This window comes from Mercenaria mercenaria, chromosome 2 (assembly GCF_021730395.1).
Source record: "Mercenaria mercenaria strain notata chromosome 2, MADL_Memer_1, whole genome shotgun sequence".
In the NCBI taxonomy this organism is placed as follows: Eukaryota; Metazoa; Mollusca; class Bivalvia; order Venerida; family Veneridae; genus Mercenaria; species Mercenaria mercenaria.
In genome coordinates this window covers 28,532,149-28,548,710 of record NC_069362.1, presented here as the reverse complement: position 1 = coordinate 28,548,710, position 16,562 = coordinate 28,532,149, and the positions used below count along the sequence as shown (strand labels likewise).

General features: G+C 35.6%; 1 protein-coding gene across 1 annotated transcript in view; it reads left to right on the top strand.

Annotated features, from left to right (window-relative positions):
- The window catches only part of LOC123563582 (amine oxidase [flavin-containing] A-like), a 34,945-nt gene extending 24,166 nt beyond the window's left edge, over window positions 1–10,779 (top strand). Inside the window, exons 5-10 of the mRNA XM_053524988.1 lie at window positions 4,780–4,783; window positions 5,590–5,767; window positions 6,350–6,450; window positions 7,575–7,754; window positions 8,204–8,391; window positions 8,726–10,779. Of these exons, the coding sequence (XP_053380963.1) occupies window positions 4,780–4,783; window positions 5,590–5,767; window positions 6,350–6,450; window positions 7,575–7,754; window positions 8,204–8,391; window positions 8,726–8,999 (925 nt within the window). The 3' untranslated portion in view covers window positions 9,000–10,779. The remainder of the gene's footprint in view (window positions 1–4,779; window positions 4,784–5,589; window positions 5,768–6,349; window positions 6,451–7,574; window positions 7,755–8,203; window positions 8,392–8,725) is intronic.
- Window positions 10,780–16,562: the final 5,783 nt, after the last annotated feature.

Below are 16,562 nucleotides of genomic sequence, written 5' to 3'. Positions count from 1 at the left end.
TTCGTATATTTATGCATGAATTGATGACTTCAGATTTGCAAAATATAAAGTAACTTTACAAAATTCAGAAATTACATCCCTAAAAATTACCTGGACTGACTGGAATTTACCCGCGAATCGTAAAGATATCAAAACGTCATGCCAGTAATTTTCCATTCAAAGAGCATGTGCGACCTATCCTATCGCCGTTACTTAAATGTTTATCGACACGTACACAAAGAAAAAGATTGTAGTGCATTTATTTTTTAATATTATCGCTTCAAATTTTCAGCACCGCTTTAGAAGTAATACAGTTTGAATTCTATAACGATTTTAATAAGATGTCGACAGAAATGTAGGCAAAATTCTATAAAAACGATCGAAGTTTCATACAATAATTTATTTGTAAAATTTCAAACAGCGCGGTCTTAATTATTTATTTATTTCTAAAAGTAAATAAATAATATATACTATGGTCATAAAATTCAGACTTTTGACAAGAAATTACAAAAAACAGAATTAAAAAATCTTAAATAATGAAAAAGCGGCAGCAATTTAAAATTTTAAATACATCAAGTAAAACGATTTTTGCTAATAGGTTACGGGACCTCGTGAACGTAAATAAAAACAATGATTGTTTTAAAATAAAGCAGTATGATGTTGCTGTGGTTTTTGATAAGTTTAATAAGTAAATGAATCTTTGTACATGTCTTTTTTTGACTCGACACTATGTCAGATATTCTTTTAACAAACAATAATGTAAATTCCTTGAGGGCAAATAGGGCACTGAGGAAGGATATCTACTACTATCGTCTGACACATTTACCTGTTAGTTTATACGGGATATTGCACATTCACTTTAAAAAAAAATAAAGAAGATACTTTTTTACTGATTTCTTCTCAGCAATTTAAAGAACCGAGGCGGTACGATCAGACAGTGATGTGCCACATGGCGCGAAAACATGAGGTAATGCCATGACAATCTCGGGCCACTAAACTGCTTTGATCTCCACTTCAGATGCCATGATACTGACACACGTCTTTTAGCTCTTTGAGGGGGTTTTAATTGATGATGAAAACAAGGCCATAGCATGCAATTACTTGTTTATCAACAGAATAATTACCGATAATTGTTAATGTTTTTTTTTCGCTTTAAATACTGGTGGGTTGAGGATGATTATTGTGTCCACGTCGCCCCGAACTGTGATAATAGGCTACATTTACTTGATAATAATGCTAAAAAAAAATACCGACCCTACTTTTTTTTGCCATGCCACCAGAAACACAACATTTTTGGGGGTTGGGGGCAGGGGGCGCTGACCAGGCTGATCCATTATTGCAGTTAAATTTGAACAGCTACACAATATTTTAAAGGCCCTGGCTAAAAAATTAAGTTTTAGAAGGGTAGTGCAAATTTGAACCCCACGCCTGGCATATAACTAGATACTGGTATAGGTCTTACTTTTTTTCTACAGTTTTCTCCCATAATTTCTGTCTGCTAGTTACTTGAATATTGCAACATGGTTATCCACTTTCGTTGTGTTAGCCTGCCCATGGATAGTGTGGGTAGGTTAGTTGCCTACCATTTAAGTAACTAAATGTTGAATCAAGCATAAACTAAAATACATCATATTTATAAACAAAATGATTTCGGGCAATTAAAAATGTTTTCGGGCAAGTGGTTTTCTTAACTTACTTGCCCGAAAGGACAAATGCTGATAAAAAATAAGGCGAACTTCGAAAGACTGTAATATATTTTTCTCTTTTCCAAAACGGGACTACCAGAAACCTAGTCGGACTACTTGATTTCACAAGTTGGTAGCCCTGCTGGCTACTAGCAAAAGTAGGTTAAGATCGAGGCCTGAAAATGTGATTGAAATTTTACTAAATACACTGATTTCTGTACATAATGGTACAGTTATTCAATAAAATGTTAGGACATTACACACATTGTCTTGGCCTAATATATGTCACAGTCAATTTGTAACTAGATACTCGTTATTATGTCTCCCCCAGGAGACATATTGTTTTTGCCCTGTCCGTCCGTACGTCACACTTCATTTTCGAGCAATAACTGGAGAACCATTTGACCTAGAACCTTCAAACTTCATAGGGTTGTAGGGCTGCTGGAGTAGACGACCCCTATTGTTTTTGAGGTCACTCCGTCAAAGGTCAAGGTCACAGGGGCCTGAATATTTAAAACCATTTCCGATCAATAACTAGAGAACCACTTGACCCAGAATGTTGAAACTTCATAGGATGATTGGCCATAAAGAGTAGATGACCCCTATTGATTTTGGGGTCACTCCGTCAAAGGTCAAGGTCACAGTGGCCTGAACATTGAAAACCATTTCCGATCTATAACTAGAGAACCACTTGACCCAGAATGTTGAAACTTCATAGGATGATTGGTCATGAAGAGTAGATGACCTCTATTGATTTTGGGGTCACTCCGTCAAAGGTCAAGGTCACAGGGGCCTGAACATTGAAAACCATTTCCGATTAATAGCTAGAGAACCACTTGACCCAGAATGTTGAAACTTCATAGGATGATTGGTCATGATGATTAGATGACCCCTATTGATTTTGGGGTCACTCTGTCAAAGGTCAAGGTCACAGGGGCCTGAACATGGAAAAGCATTTCCGATCAATAACTAGAGAACCACTTGACCCAGAATGTTGAAACTTCATAGGATAATTGTACATGCAAAGTAGATGACCCCTATCGATTTTGGGGGTCACTCCATTAAAGGTCAAGGTCACAGGAGCCTGAACATTGAAAACCATTTCCGGTCAGTAACTTGAGAACCACTTGACCCAGAATGTTGAAACTTAATAGGATGATTGGTCATGCAGAGTAGATGACCCCTAACGATTTTGGGGTCACTCTGTCAAAGGTCAACGTCGCAGGGGCCTGAACATTGAAAACCATTTCCAGTCAGTAACTTGAGAACCTCTCGACCCAGAATGATGAAACTTCATAGAATGATTGGTCATGCAGAGTAGATGATCCCTAACGATTTTAGGGTCACTCTGTTCAAGGTCAAGGCCACAGGGGCCTGAACATGGAAAACCATTTCCAATCAATAACTTGAGAACCTCTCGACCCAGAATGTTGAAACTTCATAGGATGATTGTTCATGCAGAGTAAATGACCCCTATTGTTTTTGGGGTCACTCCATTAAAGGTCAAGGTCACAGAGGCCTGAACATGGATAACCAGTTCCGATCAATAACTTGAGAACCACTTGACCCAGAATGTTGAAACTTAATAGGATGATTGGTCATGCAGAGTAGATGACCCCTAACGATTTTGGGGTCACTCTGTCAAAGGTCAACGTCACAGGGGCCTGAACATTGAAAACCATTTCCAGTCAGTAACTTGAGAACCTCTCGACCCAGAATGATGAAACTTCATAGAATGATTGGTCATGCAGAGTAGATGACCCCTAACAGTTTTAGGGTCACTCTGTTCAAGGTCAAGGCCACAGGGGCCTGAACATGGAAAACCATTTCCAATCAATAACTTGAGAACCTCTCGACCCAGAATGTTGAAACTTCATAGGATGATTGTTCATGCAGAGTAAATGACCCCTATTGTTTTTGGGGTCACTCCATTAAAGGTCAAGGTCACAGAGGCCTGAACATTGATAACCAGTTCCGATCAATAACTTGAGAACCACTTCACCCAGAATATTGAAACTTCATAGGATGATTGAACATGCAGAGTAGATGACCCCTATTGATTTTGGGGTCAGTCTATTAAAGGTCAAGGTCACAGTGGCCTGTTCATGTAAAATCATTTTTTGGAAATAACTTGAGAACCACTTGACCTACAATGTTGAAACCTAATAGGATGATTGGACATGCAGAGTAGATGACCCCTATTTATTTTGAGGTCACTTGATCAAAGGTCAAGGTCACAGGAGCCTGAACAGTGACTTGAGAACCACTACGCTAAGAGTGTTGAAATTTAGCGGGATGACTGGACATGCCAAGTAGATGATCTCTATTGCAGCCAACCATCAGTGTCTCTTTGACTTTCGCGCCTGACCCCTATTGACTTCTTGCCTATAGGACTTTGCATTGGGGGAGACATGCGCTTTTTTACAAAAGCATTTTCTAGTTTCTCATTTTCTTCATGCAAAGCATGTATAATTACCATCATGGAAACACAAAAGAATACAGTTATTTTGTGTTGCCTCTTTAACACTCTAGAAACCACATTTTCTACTTTATCATCATAAATATAGTCTTTGTCAGAATGTTCGTCTCTTTGAATTTTGTCCAATTTCAAAATTTTATTATTTGAGGTCAGAAACTAGGTTACTAGATTAAATAATAGAAAAACAATTTTAACACTTGAGAGGTATAGTGGACACAACTTGACCCCGATGGTTGACCTTTGCATTATAACACGTAATGAGGCAAAACCTATTATTGAAAAGGAGTGCATGTAAAACACGAGCTGCACGAGAAAAAGGAAATATTAATTTGTGTAAATATAAATTAGTGTATTGGAAGTTTTAGCTAGTTCAGTACCATTCGTGGAGAGAAATATCCGTAAAATGGTTCTTGTTTTTCGAACTATTACTGTTATTTACTTAATGATATTGTTCGATGTTCATCCTTGCTTTATGTTTTTGTGTTGATGTTTTTTGACAATTTCCACAAAAATATGTTAAATGTTAAGCTAACATAAAAATGTAAAAGTACAATATATTAGAAATGGCGGGATCATTATAATGCTATAAAACTCACTAAATTTATTCATAGTTATGCTTTAATGACTGTTTTTAAGACGGGTAAGACTTCGGAAGTAAGACACAGAACGGTATCCACTTGATTGCGTTGCATAACGACCCACTCGAAACGGCGTTGCATTAGGTTTTCGGCCGATTGTTCAGAAATAACCCTGAATAATTCTATGAAAATACACACGCTTTGTTTTAAGAGGTAGCCCTTTACACAAAAAGTGTTTTAACAGTTACTTGTTACTGATTAACACTATATTTGATGCGATATTGTCAAAAACTGTCAAAAATCTCCTTCCCCCGCCGGACCGTACAGAAGTGTTTGAATAAACGGCACAAATCTCAGCTAAATGGACACATGTGCTAAAACATAGACACATTTGCGCTCCAGGTGCACCCGTCGTTTTCATTTGATTCGTTTTTTAACGGGTAGAAATTCCTTTAAATCATACTTAAAATACCGGAAATTTGTAGTATCGGCCATATTTCTCCATCTGATCGGCGTAAAATTCACCGCTCAAACAACGTTGGAACCACTTGATCTGATAAAGCTGTGGCCAGTGTGGTAATGAATGATGAAAATACAAGAGGATTGTTGTATGGATGAAGCATACACTAAAGCTTTACAACATTTCAGTTTTTTGTTTTGGTCATTATTCAGATGATGCAATATTTAATACACTTTTGGCTGTAATACTTGCACTTCTTTGAGTGAAAAGGAAAAAAGGATGTACTGGGTGAATTTTCAAATTTGTAATTGAAATATTGTTGCAACTTGTATATTGGAATGTCTAGTTATGTTTGTGGGATGTATAATTAATTTTTGATAGATTGAAACTGATTTGTTACAATTTTAGGGTGGTTCACAGCAGGTTTCTTTAAAGTTGCTCGAGTCCATAGGGAGTTCAAGAGTGTTGCTGAGTGAGCCGGTAACCAGAATAGAACAGAATCAAGATGGAATTGCTGTTTGGTCAAAGAATGGGTACAATTATAAATGTCAGAAACTTATAATTGCTATACCTCCAATCCAGATAGGTATGTTTAATATATTTTGCTATCTTATTTTCAATGATTATTATGGTTGAAGCCTCTCTCATCCCAGTTCAACCCTCACACACTCGCGTTATTTTGAGCATATGTCATTAAACCTTGTATGTCTTTCTTGTGAGGATGACAACCAGCTTGCTGAAGGAAGGTCAGATGCCTGCCCAGGTCTGAAATAATGCTGTTAGGGATTCCTGGTATTTTTCTCAACTGTCAATAGTTGGAAAGTTGTCATGTGACCTAAACCTGTGTCCGTGTGATTTTAAAACGCAACAAAATAAACGAAAAAGTAAAGACATATTTAAACCAAATCATATAAAGTAATTGAGAGGATGTCTAAATTTGATATGGATTGGGTAACATTCTTCATTTTGTAAAGTTTGTGCCCAAATGTTATTTTAACACATTGGTCACATTAAACATCATACCTTCTGAAAAGTTTTCTTTGTATTAAGATGCAAATTCCTTACTGTGCTATACAATAATACAAGGTTATTTACTATCAAATCAATTAATGTAATATCTCCGAAGTGTTACTAGTGAAGTATATATGTATTACTATATACATTTCAGGTAAAATTCAGTTCTGTCCCATTCTTCCAGTTGAAAAAAGAGAAATCATAAAGAGAATGCCACCATCTAGTATTATCAAGTTTGTTGCTACATATCCTGAGGTATGTTTTATTTGATAAATGTTACTCTGTCACTTGAAATAATCCTGAGAAATCCTGAGTTTGTCTTATGTATTTGCTTTGTCTACCTTACTTGTTTTTCACAGTGGAACCTCTGTAATCAGAACTTGTCTGGACCGAAAGAAAGGTTTACATTAAATAGGTTTGCAGATTATGAAAGTTTCTGTACTTTTTATGCTCCCAGCATCTACTGATGCTGGAGGCATATAGTGATTGTTCTGTCTGTCTGTTCATCAGTCCATACAAGGTTAACCAAATGGGACCGTTTCTTCTAGCATCAATACCCCTTACTAGAATGACTTGATACTAATGCAGATGTAACCTGTGACCATTCCTTATCTTCAGACATCACCTGACCTCAGTTTGACCTTGACCTCATTTTGGACTTAGGTTGCTTTATATGGGCCATCTCTTGGTTAACCAAATGGTACCATTTCGTCTATCATCAATACCCCTTACAAGAATGAATTGATACTAATACAGATGTAAACTATGACTATTCCTCATATTTAAACATCACCTGACCTCAGTTTGACCTTGACCTTGACCTCGTTTTGGACTTAGGTGCAAAATCTATCGACAAGGATGCCACTGGGGGCATCAAGCGTTTATTGAACGCAGCTCCTTGTTCACTCCTGTTGTAGGTTGAGGGGCCTCCATGGCTGAGTGGTTAAGGTTGCTGACTTCAAATCACTTGCCCCTCACCGATGTGGGTTTGAGCCTCATTCGGGGCGTTGAATTATTCATGTGAGGAAGCCATCCAGCTGGCCTACGGAAGGTCGGTGGTCCTACCCAGGTGGCCGCTCGTGATGAAATAATGCACGAAGGGGCACCTGGGGTCTTCCTCCACCATCAAAGCTGGAAAGTTGCCATATGACATGACCTATAATTGTGTCAGTGGGACGTTAAACCCAACAAACAAAAAATTGTACTAAGTATATAAAAGAAAAAATATGAAAATACCTAACTCTATCATAGTGTTCACTAACCTGACTTTTTCATAGTGTTTACTTATCTAACTCTTATCATAGTGTTCATTTACCTGACTTTTCATTGTGTTTACTTACCTAACTAGTTTTCACTGAACTGTGTTGTGTCTCTTTCAGGGATTTTGGCGTAAGGCAGGTTGTTCAGGAGAAGTTGTGACTAACGGAGGAGAAAGCACAGCGATCAGTTGTGATCTAGGACCAGTAGGGGTTGTTTATGATGCTACATCATGTAATGGGGAACCAGCATTAATAGGGTTTATAGGAGGGATCCAGGCAGTACAGTGGCAATGCCAAAATGTAAGTTAAGATATCAAAGGTTTTAATTTGCCTGTGTGACAACTTTATTAGCAGAATAATGAGAACTTAATGCCATGTGGCAGTTAAGGTATTGTGTAGGCTTTGCAGACTGTAAGTCAAGTGAAGATAAAGTGTAGGTTTAGTTGGATTATAAGGCGAGTTCAGGTACAATGTGGGTTTTGTGGGAGTGTAAGGCAATTAAAGGTATAGTATAGATTTTGTGGGAATATAAGGCAGGTTAAGGTAGAGTATAGGTTTTTTTTGTAGTGCAAGGCAATAAAGGTAAAGTGTAGGTTTTGTGGGAATGTTAAGGCAGGTAAAGCTAACAAAATGTCACTGACAGAAAACTAAGGTTGGTATTGATGTCTGTAATAACATTTATGTAAATATGAATATTTAATAGAACTTTTCAATAAAAGTTTAATGAGCTTTTTTTTGTAATATTGTAGGCAGAGAGTAGAAAGTCATCCGTATTAAAGTCGTTAGCTGAATTTTTTGGAGATAAGGTGTACACATACTTAGATTACAAAGAGAAAATTTGGGACCATGAACCATACAATGAAGGTGGTCCAGTCAGCTGTGTGGGGACAGGGGCTATGAGATACTATGCAAAGGGATTGCGGCAACCTTTTGATAGGTAAATACCTGTATCTTTATTACCGTTAAGTTTGATTTTCAGTTAGAACTTTATTTTAAATTGTTAATAACTGATTGCTGTCTTTGAAAGGACAGATATGTATAGCTGTCAACCTCTGTCAGTTGAATTATGATGAAACTTGTACATAAATTTATAAGATTTTGAAGTCAAAGGTCATGGTTGCAATGTCTTTTAGTTTGAAAATAATATCTTATCAATATCTAGAGTATGTATAGACTACTGTTTTTTTAGGGTGTATATGTTGATGCCATGGAACTTTATTTGCACTTATAACCATTTAGCTTGTTGAAACATACAACCTTTTTATTTCCAGTATACATTTTGCTGGTACCGAGTCAGCCACTGTATGGTGTGGCTTTATGAATGGTGCTGTTCAAGCTGGGAACCGTGCTGCTATAGAAGTATTGTATGATCTCAGGCCTCAGTTGGTTAGTGCACAAGACCTAAAAGGGATAAAAATGCCTAGAAAACAGTTGGTTAAAAAGGAAACTGCAGGAAAGAAGGCTGTGAAATGGACATTAGGAATAAGTGTTCTAACAGTTTTGATATTTACAGTGAAGAAGATCTATGAACAAGTATCAGGATAACTGAAACATCCTATTTATAGAACTTACTGCTAGAAAACTGCAGGTGACAGGTGCTTTGACAGGGAGTTTTTTCTGCAATGAAATTGCTGAGGAGAAATATTTGAACATTGTCATTTCTTCAAAGAATTTTTCAGTTTTTGAAAATGGAATGGTAGGCTGTATGTATTTACAAGGCATTATTTTTGCTGGACGAACATGTACTTGGTACTGCCATGAAATATTTAATGCTGCATTTTGTACAGACAGCAGGATCTGGCCTGTGATCTAATGTGGACATGTTTTTATTTTTGGCTGTGGTGGTCTTTACAGTCTAACGGGTATGTGATTACACTCGCTGCTAAATACCCTTTTATATATGCAGGTTCTATGGGATAATGTAAATTATTTCATTATGATAGAAATACAATGTTACATGTCACACAAGTGGTGACAAGTATTTTTGAACAAGTAAAAAAAAAAGGAAATCCAGGTGATTCAAAGAAGTATGACAGGTAATGGCATTAACATCATTACACACCATTGACATTGCTACACATTTCATATGCTGATCAATGAAATATATTACTGTATTATAATTGTTATACCAGATTTATATAGCGCCCTTTTCATGATAAACACGTTCAAAGGCACTTTACATATAGCATAAAAGGTTTGTACATGTGTTGTGCAAGAATTTCATTAAACTTGTGTTATTTTTCTGTTATAGTATCAGCAGAATCCTTAAGGGTATGTTGGCACTCTCCCCATGCAGACTTGGGCATGAACCAGATGCTTGTGGATTCCTCTGTTGTTATAACATGAAAAAAACATGCATATGTGTTGTTTTATATCATGTAAGCTGTAACATTCCAAAAAAATTATATGACTGTATATACTTTTTTGAGAGGACAAGTGGCTAAGGTTGTTATTTTGAATTATTGCCTCTCATTGTCAAAGATTTTAGCCTTTGTATTTATCAAGGTTTGATATGTGAGGAAGCCTTTAAGCTGCGTTGTAGAATGTGATTTTACCTATCTGCCTGTCCTTTAATGTCATAATGTCTGTGGTGCTCCTGCATTTTAACACCCAGTGTTGAAGCTGTGAGGTTGTCATATTACCATATCATCGAGGCTAAAATGTGCTGTCAACAGTTTTATTGACAGCATATCTAAAAAAGTAGTTTGGCCTAGTCAGCAAACATCAGGATTGTTATTCAGAACTTAAGTGCACATGAGGTTTTGTTTGAGATTGCACCAAGAGCAGAGATATGGCCCTTGTCTTAGTCAAAAATATGCCTAAAGGTTCCATTAGTTTGTGTCGCATGTATCTCGAGGGGGTGGGGGGGGAAGCGGAGAATTGACTTTGAGTCATCAAATCATATAGGAATACTATTCAGCATGTGAAGTTGTGCATCTGTTTTCACACAGCAAGAGTAGAGTTATGGTCCATGACTTAGTCAGTAATACGCATTAAGGGTAAAAAAGTTTGTATTGCACTTACCTTGAAAAATTATTGACCAGGAGTCACAAAACTTTATAGAAATGTTGCTCTGACAGCATCTGAAATTTCAATTTGAAGTTGAAAATACCATTACCCAGTGGAACAAAAGTAGAAGAAAAGTCTAGCCATTTTATGTGACTGTGATATTTTGTTGCATGCTGTACAATTTCTGTACTGCTATATTTCCATAGATTAATAATTTTTAAATTCAGAGATAGTCTCTGATAATTAGGAACACAGTGTGTTTGTTTTATTTCAGGTTTGTTAAAACAATAGATCAATAAATGACAAAAAAATAAAATAGTGGTTTGGTTACTAGTGACATCCTGATGTTCAATGAATTTTAGGGGTTTATCTCTCTTTGTCATATACATTACTGCAAAATTAGAAATTTTCTTGAGGGATTTATTTTTGCTATACTGGTTTCCCAGTAGTTTCCGGACCGAAATCGCTATGTTTTGCTAGTAACTTTCAAACAAAAAATAGTAGAAACATAATTTTCACAGAAAAAAAGCTAGGTTCTTTATAACCACCATGCAGAATTCGTATTACACTTGCGTTCATTAACACAAATGTAGGTGAGGCCTCAAAAGGGGCAATTAATTCCTTTAATATCTCGGTTATTCCGAGTAGTTTTCCGGACCTTTCATTGTAACAGTTGTAACCTTTCTCTAAAAGCAAACATTTCCAGTTTCGTTATATGTATTCAAAATTAGAACGTAATTCTAAGGCGTGATGATGATTTGAAAAGTATATTTCAAGAATTTAACAAATACTAGATTTGTAATACGCTCATTACAGTTACGTCTAATTACGTTTGAATAATGTTTGCAACGTCACGCTAAAAATGACAGAACGTATTGAGCGGACTGGTAATATTACAAAAAACAAGAAATTAAGAACTTTATAATTAACAACTTTAAAAGAAAAGAACAAGAACGGTCTCAAAATTAGTAGTCTGACGCCCTGACCACTCAGGCATGGACACTGCTGTTAAACATTTGATTGATCTACGGTATCGTAGGTAAATACCCGTCTATTTTGGTTCCTGTTTTTAATCGATAATTTAATGCCGCAATATAGTGAATAGGTTGATTTTTCTGACTCTGTTTGTTTTATTTTAATACTATCGGAATGTTTTTACTGTATCGCCTGCAAAGGGGAGCATCAATTGACTGATGTTTACCTTCAAGGGGCCTCAATTTCTGCGCATGCGCACTTTAGCGGGAATTCCCCTGCAGTTGACAATCGCTTGTGTAAACAATTACATCGAAATAAGTTAAAACAACCGGGATATTCAAATAATAGATAAGTCGGTAATACTAGGTTTTCACTGCTATGTAAAGGCAACAAAGGTCTAGATGATATGATATTGTTACCAAGATACTTTACGACGGCATAAAGTCTATACAGCACGAAATGTAAAAGGTCCGGAAAACTATTTGGGTCCGGAAACTACTGGGAAACCAGTATTTATTAACTGACTGTATTCGCGAAAAAAACATATACTGTTAAAACTTAAAAGTACGTAAGTAGTCATATACGCTTCTGATGATGGCCATATATCACAAATATTCTACCTCGAAAAGAAGTTTCAGTTCTTAGACTAGATGTAGTAGCTTTTAGCTTCACAAAAATATATCATTTTACAGCAGTTGAAAACACGTAATGGTTAGCATAATGCACCATAAACTATGAAGTCCAAAAAATATCACTTTGATAAATGTTGCAGAGATACCTCAGTATTCAATTGACTAGAGAATCATTTGCACTAAATGGAGATAGAATGACTGAGTTATAAGTGACAAGTTTAACAGAACAGAGAAAGTGTTAATTAAACAGTCAAGAAAAACAAAGTTATGTTTAACCCTTATCATGCTAGACACAATTGGTTCTGCCTTTGCGACCAGTGTAGATCTTGATCAGACTGCCATTCAGTCAGTATCTTTTTGGCAAGCACCCCTTTTAACACTCACTGGTACTGTTCAAATTGAAAGATGGACAAGTTCATTATAGAAATTTAGCAGGGTAAGTGTTGATACAAATACAGTCGGACCTGAATATAAAGACAATGCTGGAGACAACCTAGAAGATATTTGTTTGTTTGCTTTGTGTTTAATGCTGTTCTTAAACAGTATTTTAGTTATGTAACAGCAGGCAGTTAACCTAACCAGTGTTCCTGGATTCTGTACCAGTACAAACAATTATCTTCCAACTAACCCGCATGAATCGGAGATAGAGAATGAACGATTTCAGATACAATGTCTTTTACCAAATTATCACAGAGAACATGTCTTTCCAAGGGATGAAACTCGCGACCCAGTGTTCTGTAGGTCTGCGCTCTCCATATTGAGCTAAGCAGGCGGGAAGGAATATTTTTATTACATATGGTCTTTATTTGCAGATTTAAATACCATCAAATGTTGGAACAAATTAGTGAAACTTTCGTTATTTAGAGCCAAGTTGTCTGTATTAACATAGTGTTTTTTGAATGGGATTGACTTTTAAAGCAAACATTAATACTGTAAGATCATTTGGACAAATTTTAGTGGATTTTGTGATTGCATTCATCCATGAAAATTCTGAACAGCAAATAATTCATTATAACTAAAAAGTATAATTTTGAAATTCATATATTTACTTTACAATACAATAGTCGTTTTGAGGAAACTTACATTTAATGCTAACGAATTTTAATGACTTCACAGTAAGATTTTAGCAAGAGTGAACTGGCTTTCACAAATAGAAGATATTTGAACCACATTAATGCTGGCATCCCAATGTGAGTTTTTCCAAACTTACTAGGATTATGGGACAGAAGTGTTTAGTCTACAATATTTCATAGTTACACTGTACTTCATTACTAGACATTAGCATTTAGCATCTTTCATCAAATTTGTTTAACTGCTTCCAACCATGGATAACTAGTTTACCTTGAATGAATCAAATAAATTTCAAAGCTCTTCAAAAATATACTTGACTGATGTTTTTTGCAATACTGTAAAATCATTTAATTTTCAGGGCATGAAATTCTGTGGTTTTGGTCAAAACAGCAATTTCTTGGGGATATGAATTAGTGGATTTCAACTTTTGAACATAAAATGAATGGGAATTTTACTTGTTCGTTGGGATTAAACTTTGCGGATTGACTCAACCACGAAATCCACGAAAATAAGTCCCCCACTAAATTTAATGATTTCACAGTAAGCCCTACCATAAAAAATTCTTAGCTCTTAAGTCTATTTCTTAGATTACTGTTATACTGCATATGAAAAGCATTCATTTAAAAATGTACTTGTTCAAAGTAGAACCTCCAATTAAATAACCTTTAATTATAATATTGATGAATTATAGCTGTTTGGGGTCCTTTTTAGTAAGTTTTCATATAAAGAAAGAATTATGGTTTTTATAACAGTGACATGGTATGGTATTCTGTATCTGTTATACACACAGTTTTCTGTCCTGGCCTACTGCAGATACCTGCAACCTAGCACATTAGCAGGTGTTATTGTCATAGCTTTCTTTGAATGTAAAAAATATTTGGTTTGTTTAAAAAGTATGGAGATTACTGACAGAAGTATCTTTTTCTTATATGTATAGAGTGGAAACTTTAAAAATCTTCTTGTGTGAAACTGCTTGCCCGATTTTAGAATAATTTTACACAAATGGTCCTTGTGTGACCCTCTACCAAGATTATTCAAATTATTTTGATTCGTCAAAAAACAGGGCCGCCAGAGAGCGTGGTTACTTTTCCCTATATGTATATAGTGGAAACTTTAAAAATCTTCTTGTGTGAAACTGCTTGCCCAATTTTAGAATAATTTTACATAAATGGTCCTTGTGTGACCCTCTACCAAGATTGTTCAAATTATTTTGATTTGTCAAAAAACATGGCCGCCAGAGAGCGTGGTCTCTTTTCCCTATATGTATATAGTGGAAACTTTAAAAATCGTCTTGTGTGAAACTGCTTGCCCGATTTTAGAATAATTTTACACAAATGGTCCTTGTGTGACCCTCTACCAAGATTGTTCAAATTATTTTGATTTGTCAAAAAACATGGCCGCCAGAGAGCGTGGTCTCTTTTCCCTATATGTATATTGTGGAAACTTTAAAAATCTTCTTGTGTGAAACTGCTTGCCCAATTTTAGAATAATTTACACAAATGGTCCTTGTGTGACCCTCTACCAAAATTGTACAAATTATTTTGATTTGTCAAAAAACATGGCCACCAGAGAGCGTGGTCACTTTTCCCTATATGTATATAGTGGAAACTTTAAAAATCTTCTGCTGGCCCAATTTTAAAATAATTTTACATAAATGGTCCTTGTGTGACCCTCTACCAAGGTTGTTCAAATTATTTTGATTTGTCAAAAAACATGGCCGCCAGAGAGCGTGGTCACTTTTCCCTATATGTATATAGTGGAAACTTTAAAAATCTTCATGTGTGAAACTGCTTGCCCGATTTTAGAATAATTTTACACAAATGTTCCTTGTGTGATCCTCTACCAAGATTGTTCAAATTATTTTGATTTGTCAAAAAACATGGCCACCAGAGGGCGTGGTCACTTTTCCCTATATGTATATAGTGGAGACTTTAAAAATCTTCTTGTCTGAAACTGCTAGCCCGGTTTAAAAATAATTTTACATAAATAGTCCTTGTGTGACCCACTACCAAGATTGTTCAAATTATTTTGATTTGTCAAAAACATGGCTGCCAGAGGGCATGGTCACTTTTCCCTATATGTATATTGTGGAAACTTTAAAAATCTTCTTGCGTGAAACTGCTTGCCCAATTTTAGAATAATTTACACAAATGGTCCTTGTGTGACCTCTCTTCCAAGACTGTTCAAATTATTTTGATTTGTCAAAAAACATGGCCACCAGAGAGCGTGGTCACTTTTCCCTATATGTATATAGTGGAAACTTTAAAAATTTTCTTGTGTGAAACTGCTGGCCCGATTTTAAAATAATTTTACATAAATGGTCCTTGTGTGACCCTCTACCAAGATTGTTCAAATTATTTTGATTTGTCAAAAAAAATGGATGCCAGAGGGCGTGGTCACTTTTCCCTATATGTATATTGTGGAAACTTAAAAATTTTTCTTGTTTGAAACTGCAAGCCCGATTTTAAAGTAATTTTACACAAATGATTCTTGTGTGACCCTCTACCAAGATTGTTAGAATTATTCCGATTCGTCGAAAAACATGGCTGCCAGGGGCGTGGTCACTTTTCTTCTCTGAATCAATAATAGCTAGAGCCATGATATCAGATTTGTAATGTCTACCATAATTGTTCAAATTATTGCCCTAGGTTCAAAAGTGTGTGTGACATGTATATGATATAGGCTAACATAGAAGAAACCTAACTCGTTACTTATACAAACACACTTGAAGCCTTGTACGCAGTTGAGCGCTTTAGGGTCAATGACCCTCTTGTTTTAATTTCCATAATGCTTTAAAATAGCTGTCCATATATATATGAAATATACAAGTATATAATTACATGATTTGAAAAACACTACTTTCATTATGTTGCACATGAATTTTTAAGTATATTGTCAGTTACAAAGGGAGATAATCAAGTATAATTGATTCAGTTATTCTGTTTACTACGATAATCAAATACTCAAACCTACATATGTATGACAGATATATGAGATAACAGCTACCAGTAACAGGTAATAGACTAAATTGCCCTATTATCGACACCTTAAGCACGAACGAACATAGTGGATGACTAGTGGCAATTTATTTTGCAACTGAAATTGATCTGATTTCATTGGTTAAAAAATGATTTGCAACTTCAGTATCTTTGTAAATTGACCAATGAGAACAATTTAACAAATGTAGTCACGTTCTTTAAAATTTTTAATTTGCCTTAATATCGACAACCCCTCTCCTATTACTGACACCTTTAAGATAGTGTAAATTAAGCTTTTGCAAGTAACTTTATTCATTAGTTGCATTAGTTTTATAAATATATTATCAAATGTGTCTTGCAACTATTACTAAAGTTAATAAATTATGTTTTGGTTGTAAACAGAAAAATAATAAATATAAAGCACACCATTGACAGTTTTTCCT